General features: G+C 40.5%; 1 protein-coding gene across 2 annotated transcripts; it reads right to left on the bottom strand.

The window, feature by feature from the left end:
* Nucleotides 1-808: 808 nt before the first annotated feature.
* ESM1 (endothelial cell specific molecule 1) lies at nt 809-7,353 on the bottom strand. 2 transcript variants are annotated; one of them, XM_054288888.1, is made up of 3 exons: nt 7,029-7,353; nt 3,002-3,157; nt 809-909 (listed from the first exon to the last, which is right to left on the bottom strand). In XM_054288888.1, the coding sequence occupies exons 1-3, from the start codon at nt 7,351-7,353 to the stop codon at nt 809-811; spliced, it is 582 nt and encodes a 193-aa protein (XP_054144863.1). The 2 variants fall into 2 exon arrangements, with proteins under 2 accessions (XP_054144863.1, XP_054144874.1); XM_054288899.1 differs by lacking the exon at nt 3,002-3,157 and having other exon boundaries at nt 7,029-7,329.
* Between the last annotated feature and the right edge of the window lie 249 nt (nt 7,354-7,602).

Here is a 7,602-nt window from a genome sequence, read left to right as displayed (position 1 = left end):
CTCTTCCAGAAAAAATGCAGATATTGCCTTAATGACACCAACTAGCTGGTTTATAGAAACATATATACTTAAATAATGATAAGCAGCTTCTTTTGTTTCAGATCCCCTTCTACAAATTGGTAGAATTTACCAATCTGCTGTTTTTCTGTACAAAATTTAACTTCAGAAATTCAACTAAATACAAAATATGTCTGCAGTGTCTTGCCTAAGTTATTCACAATGTATAAACTGAAGTGCTGGATGTTTTCTCTCTGAAGAAAGGCATATTTGTCTCTGAGGAATTGTCACCAAACTTCCAAAAACTAGAAAATTTTTAACAACTTTTGTTAGTTTATTTAATTTACACTGTTGTGCTTTTGTTGTTATTATTGTTATTGCACAGGGGTGTTCCTTCCATCTGAGGTGTTGCTTATATGTGTTTCTTTCACAATGGCTCCACATCAATAGTATCACTCACCCAAATTGTCCCCTTCATTCAGTGAGAGCTTTTCCAGCATCAGGTTGGCAAGAGTCAGCCTCTGGCACTATTTGAATGATCATGTTGGGTTTTCAGTATTACTATACATTCAAAAAGCCACAATACATTTCTCTGTTCAAATACTTATCAAAACAAATATCAAAAGTCATATACACTGTACAGTCTATTTTTAAGTAAACATTTTTTTCATTAAAAACAAGTCACATTCGAGCTTAAGAGATTACATATTCATACATTATAGATTTACTTTGTTCTTAAAGTGTGTTGTTGCATATTCAATAATCTGTGAGAAATGCATTCACTTGAAAGTCTTACAAGTGTAAGTAAATATCAGCGAGGATTTAGCCATTTCATTACTGGAGAGCGAATAACTTTCTCTTTAACAAATTCCTCTTTTACAGAATTTCCATCCCCTGATGCCATGTCACTATCTGAAAAAAACACAAAAATTAAGGTGGATTTCATGAACATAAGAGCTTTAAAATATTATCCTGCAGCATTGTCCCTGGTTTTATGAATACTTCAGAAAATCCTTAACTGGTATGTTTGCAGAAAACTCAGTAAATTACCTCCAATTACCTAGCTGCAAAATTTCTACCAAATTAAGGCACAAGTCATATCTGTTTTCTAATAGTTTAAGCATAAGGCTGATGAGTTGACTTCAGTTTCCAGTTCTGACTGTAACACTCACTCCAGTGTGACACAGAACCAAGCAACACATCCTCAATAACTACAGCAGTAAGTTAAACTCCCCTGCAGCTATTCTCTGACTGAGGCCAGCTGGCATGGAATAGCCTGGTGTGTGCCACTAAACTCTCTTTCTCTCCAAAAATAGGTAAAAGATACTCAGTTTATCAACTAGAAACAGTCCCTGGCTGAGGCTGATTCCTAAGCTGTCACTGGGGTTGTTTGGCACAGCTAGCTGGCTGGGGACACAGTGTGCTGTCCACTGCCCTCCTGTCTGACCGTGAAAGGAGTAAAATTGCAATGTACAGCACCTCTGACACCTTTAAGTTTGTTCGGCATATGTAGGCATAGGCATAGTGTTTTGTATAAAACATATGGGTCAGAAACTTGCCTGTTTAAAGCAGAGAAGCATTTACAGCTGTTTTAATTCACTGATGATCACTTAGATGCTATAGTTACTTCTGAAGACCCCTTTCACATGAAACCCTGTGTGACCACCCCATGCAGTACTGCTCATAGTGTCCCTGATCTGCTAACAGTGACAGACCTCTGAGGACAGAAGTAATTGGGAAATTTTGCAAGGGTAAATAACACTGTTTGTTTCCATGCAGTGGATATCTCATCCTGGCTGGGGTATGTCAAGCAGTTAAACATTGAGGCAGCAGAAAATCTGGGACCAAAGGCAAGTGGGGAAGAGAAAGGGGGAGGAGGAAATGATGCAAATGGGCTGTCTGGGAAGGTTTGGAATATAGGCTAGATACAGAAAAAAGCAAGCACACTCATTATTTTGACACCCTCAGTAATAAATAGAAGAAGGAAAGGCAAAAGAGCACAATCATGCAGAAAAATACAAAAATATCAGAGCTGATTGATCTCATAAGAGGTTTTTTTGAGATTATTTTAAATGTGATATAAGCTGCAGAAGTTTGCTTCAACCTAACTTTCTCTGAGCAGAGAAAGAGAGAAAGATAAATCTTGTATTAAGACAGCAAACTCTACACAGTTTAATATAACAGAAGAAAATTAAAAATTGCGCACAAGCTGCAGTTGGAGAAGAAATGAAATCGAAAAATCTTTGGTGAAACCCTACAAAAGATCCCAGTAGACCTAGAATCAAATCTCTGGGGAGGTTTTCTGACTTCTACACATTTGCATTTATTTTGGTTTCTCTTTATATTTAGAGTAAGCATTGTTCAGTCAAACATACCTTAATATCATCAGGTGGGGAAAAAGGGGAAAAATTTTAATCCCACCTCTAAAAGCTTCAGTGATCTTTCCTTGGTGCATCAAAAACACTCCAGTTTGTCACACTCCCTTTTTTCTTTTTTTCCTTTTTTATTTTTTAATTTTAATTCTGGACAGATCTATTACAAGCTTCAGACACAAATGTAAGGGAAATAAATTATTCCAATGATACTGTGACAAATGACTACAATAAAACATTTAATAAAACCTTTCACTGACAACTGAAAACATATAAAGCTCTGTCCTCATGGGGAAAATGAAATGCTGTTTTTACTGTGCATTAGCTAACACTACTAAATGCAATGTAGTGAAATCCTGAACTGACATGCAAACCCTAGCACAGCCTCCTGCTGCACAGGTGAGGCGCTGCTAGCACATGCAACAGTCGCAAAATATTTCAAAATGTTTCTAGCATGTGTCACGGCTCACCTAATTCCTTGCCGCATGTTAAGGAATAGGAAAAATAAACCTACCTTATGTTATTAATGGTTTTCACAGCTCCACCAAAGTACCCACCACTCATACACAGAGTGGTAGTAGATGATGTGCAAGTTGTTTTCTGCTAAAATCACCTGTCCCACAAAGTCTCACCTGTGTGTGAGGATATTTTTCGTCGATTTGGAGGCTTTGAAGCAGATAGTTGAAAAAACGGGAACTTCAGACACTTCCCTGTTACTCTGTCACAGATGCCGGAGGGACAGTTGCAGGTTTTCCTGCATTCCATTCCATAGCTACCATAGGGACACTCTGGAAAATAAAATATAGCAAAGCAGTTTTCAGTGATCCAAGTCAGCTGCTATCTTAATAGCTGGTCTGCTTGAAAGTGGAAAACCTTTGAGTGGAGGTCAGCTAGACCTTAGCCACAGGATTTCAGCATGCTGACTGCTTTTTACAATATCTTCTAGTACTAACAAATCTTGACACACTTTACATACATCATTACATTTCCTGTAACTTATTTATACAATGTGCTACTGGTAATCCTTCTCTGAAACACTCTTAGATTTAAGTGCATTCTAACATTACATTGCCTTAGTTAAAGGCATCATGAATATGTAGGTATATAATTATAGAAGATTTAGTTAAAGGGTTAGCACTAAATTTAGAAGGGAAGATGACTCCAGAAGTTCCCTGAACTCACTGTGTGGTTCACTGTGATATTATCTGACTTTCACGATGATTGATATTTAGAGCTGCAGTCCGATGCTGCTGCGGGGCTGCTGTGGCCTGGGCCAGCAGCCTGGGAGGAGGATGCAGCCTGACCATGAGGAGCTATCCAGCAAACTCACCATCCACCTGGAGGTGCTACTGGGTCCTCAGGAATAGCCTCCCACCAACACCTTCTCAGACAGCCAGGTTCTGCCTTCCCATGGCAGACAGCTCACCTGCATCTCCAGCCTGAAGAGTGAGGATGGCCTAAAGGGATCTCTGGCACTAAGGCAGCTCCCTGGTTATGCTGCATCTGGTCACATAATGCCCCTATTCAAACCTCACATCCCTGAGCAAGCTTGGGGAGGAGCACTACAAAGCAGTTGCTAGGATGGGAACAAATGTTTTCCAAAGAAAATTAAGTCAGGAACAGAAGATTTTCCCTAACCCATAGCTGACACATATCACATGCTGGGCCATATAACTTCCCAGAGGGTTTAAAGTAGGGGCTATGGCCCTTGTCTTCATCTGCATTGCTGTTGAATAGGATACCTTCCTAAAACCATTGCTGAAGAGCAGAGACTGGGAAAATCCATGTCTAACACCTTCTTTCCAAACCCACAAACAGGTGATCATTCCCAGGAGAGGTTTGAGATATCCCAGGAGAAAGGCTGTTATGTTCAGACTGTCCTTGCCAACTCAAGGTACATGGTCACCTTAAATGGCAAGGTCTGGAGAGCTTCTGATTCACCTCCTAAGGGCAGATGAATGATGATTCAGGGCTGGACCAAGGAACCATCTAGCCCAAGCCTCCACAAAACTCTTAAGGAGGGTGGCCATAGTAAGCACAAATAATACCTCTCCCCTCATTTTGTCTCTCCTTTTCAGCTATGAGACCTTCTATCCAGACATAGTTTCTTTGTATATAACACCCCACAATAAAATCACCTTTTCAGTTTGTTCAGTCTCCTCTTGAGTGAAATGCAAACTTTTAGCTTTGCCATACAGCCTAGGTAATATGAAAATCAAGCTATTGCACTACCGTTACACAGTTATAGTGTAGCCAACATTTTACAATTCTCTGTGTATCAAATGGATTTATGGATTTATAAGAATAAATCCATAAATCCATTTCTTAATTATTCTTCCTGAGGGCTAGGAAGAAAATTATTCTTCCTAGCCCTCAGCGCACTCTCTTTCCCAGGAATGACTCTTCGATCTGCTGCATGTCCACATAAAACAAAAGCAAAATCCCACCCAAGCAGAGCTGTTCTTGTGTGCATATCCTCCCTGGGAGACAAGCAAAGAGCACACACTAAATGGAGCATCAATCTGCCTTCTACAGGTGCTCAGAAGTGTGAGAAGTGTGATGCAGAGATGCGCACATCAGCACAGAAACAAGTCTGAGCCCAAAGCACTTGGCTCTGTATGGAATGACCCTGGCATTGGTGCTGCTTTTTACATTTCTTGACACTGACAACTGAGTAAATTTATATTTTAGAAGTTTTTTGTTTAATAGGATTCTGCTCCTAAATAAATTGCAGATAGTTCCCAGTAGTTTAATAAAAGCAAGGGCACCAAAAAGTATTTTGCTTTGGGCTGTAATGACATTGCTATTGATAATAGCACAATGCACTGTCCTAATAATAATAAAAGTATCCCAAAAAATTGTTCTGGAATATATACAGCCCGTTTTTGAAACAAGAAGTTGAAAAACAGAGAGTTCAGATAATTTTTGCAGAACTTCAAAGTAAATTGGCAACAGGAAGCCAGGGAGAATTTAGCCATCCTGCATCTGTCAGTTATTACAAACATGGAAGTTATTAAAATGAGTAAGTGACCTGGTATCATAGCTGCACATGGATACATAAAATAACAATATCTGACTCCAAGGAGAGACTGTACTATCTCAGACCTGAGATGAAGAAAGAAAAAGAATTCAAAATTACATCTATAATATTTAGTGGAAATAAATATATGGGGAATAGAAGCTTTAAGCACCAATTTAAATTTGAAGCCAAGATATGACTTTACTGAAATTAATGAGAGTTTTTCCACTGAACAATTGGGAAAAAAACCCAAACATTTGATTTTGCATTTTCTACAGAGCACCCAAGATTCAGCTATGGGGATTCAGATCTCAACTCCCATAATATTTCTTTTTTCCCATTCAAAGGGTGCTATTGCTAAGAAACTCCTATGAGGAAAGCGAAAAGTACAACTAATTCAAAACAACTGTTAATGGAATTATTGGCAGTATCTTGCACTGTGGTGATTTTTAATAAACTGAAGATCAGTCAATTATCTCAGTAAAATATTTTTCTGGTGAGCACAACAAAGATAGAATCTTTATGTGTAAGTTCTACTCATTTGCAATAGAGTTTTGGGTTTCACACTCAACCATGCACATGACTTTATTTTAAATAAGGTAAATAAGTGTGTGCTGTAAGTGAGTCAACCAAAGTGATTTTTGCAGCATCAGGTCCTAAGTCATTACTTTAACTAAGTCTATTAATACTCCTGATATTTAACTGCCAAGTTATTCCCACTTTTAAGGAAGTTATTCTAAGGCTTATCTGTATCTCCTTACTGAAGTGGTACACAAACACAGCAAGACCCACTGCACTAATGCTTCGCAAACTCTCTTTTAAAAATAGTTTATTTTTTAAAAAATTCACCCTGCATCTTACGAATAGAATACATTGCCACCCTGTAAAGATTGCCCTGTTTAAATGGAGTGAGAATAGCTCCTAAAAGAAAAATGTGATTATAGCTTCTGACTAAAGAAATCAGCATGCAACATACCTGGAATAAACTGAACGCAGTGCCTGTCTGCTCATCTCACAGTCAGCTTCTGCTCTGTTATTGCCATCCTTCAGGCAGGAGGGTTTCTGTTTGCCTCCCCTGACCACATCCCTAGGATGACTGAGCACCTCAAAGGCAGGACTAAATTAAACAGGACAAAGTCTCCAGGCACTCAGGCTGTGCTGCTTTCTCCATCCCCCAGACCCCAGCGTGAGCACCTGGTCACTGGGCAGGCAGCCGGCAGTGCCAGAGGGAGCATCACCCCTCGGAGTGTGCAGCTGCCACAGGGACCCTGTGACAAGGTTGGACTTGCAGGATTAAAGTTTTTATAATTTATAGAGAGCCACCCACCAAATCAACAGAAAGAACAGGACTAATGCCTGGGTGTCTCAAGCTCCAGTCAAAAATCTCATCTCCAAGCACACCCTGTCGGTATTTCCTTACACATGTCCCCGGGTAACGTGTAAACAATATCATCACATTAATAAACCTGCCCCAGTACATGCAATGCCTTCTAATGACAACAAGTATTTTTTCCCTTTTTCCTTGGCTAAGGGATGAGCTGTAAAAATCTCATTTTACTCCTTTCAAGCAAGAAGCAAACTCTGCATGTATGTTGCTGTCAGATTGCCACAGGGGGTACATACAAAGTGAACATCATTACCTTTGCAGATACCAAATTCATCACCAAAGTCATCCTCCTCAGTGTAAAACTGGCACTTCAGCCCAGGGCCACACTTGACACCATCCATACCCGAGACAGTACGATAGCAAGTCTCCCCCAGTGCAGCTGCACACACTCTGCAGCAGCCACAGTCATCCAGCACCGTCCGCTTGCAGCGCGCGGTGCTTTTGCATGCGTTACTGTCACAGGGATCAGGGCAATCTACTGCGTATTTCGCACTCCAGGCAGCTCCAGCAGGCACGGGCAGCAGGAGGAGGGTGAGGAACAGGAAGCCCTTCATGTCTTGCAGGGGTAAATGCTCCATCCCAGAGAGCAGGTCTCAGTGCTCAGCCTGCTGATGCCTCTTGCCGAGGGAAGCAGCGGTACAGAATCCAAAGTGGTAGCTGCACACATCAGCCTACAAGTTTATGAGCTTTATAAAGTGTGTTGCCCACATGTTGCACCGTCGTCAGCTTCCTCAATCCGGCAGCGCTGCTCCTGCCAGCCTCCCTTGTTTCAGTTTATGAAATCCAGGATGAAGGTTGGATTAGCACTCTGCTGCCATCCAGGAATT

The sequence above is a fragment of the Melozone crissalis genome, unplaced genomic scaffold (genome assembly GCF_028551555.1).
Source record: "Melozone crissalis strain CALT ecotype California unplaced genomic scaffold, PUWL_Pcris_2 ptg000005l_1, whole genome shotgun sequence".
NCBI lineage: Eukaryota > Metazoa > Chordata > Aves > Passeriformes > Passerellidae > Melozone > Melozone crissalis.
This window is presented reverse-complemented; position numbering and strand designations above follow the sequence as displayed.

Excerpts from the sequence above, each read along its gene's own strand:
- ESM1 (XM_054288888.1), bottom strand. The coding sequence starts at position 7,353 with ATGGAGCATTTACCCCTGCAAGACATGAAGGGCTTCCTGTTCCTCACC. Across the intron at positions 3,158-7,028 it reads TGAATTTGGTATCTGCAAAG|AGTGTCCCTATGGTAGCTAT; the intron begins GTAATGATGTTC and ends TTTATTTTCCAG. Across the intron at positions 910-3,001 it reads AAAAATATCCTCACACACAG|ATAGTGACATGGCATCAGGG; the intron begins GTGAGACTTTGT and ends TGTTTTTTTCAG.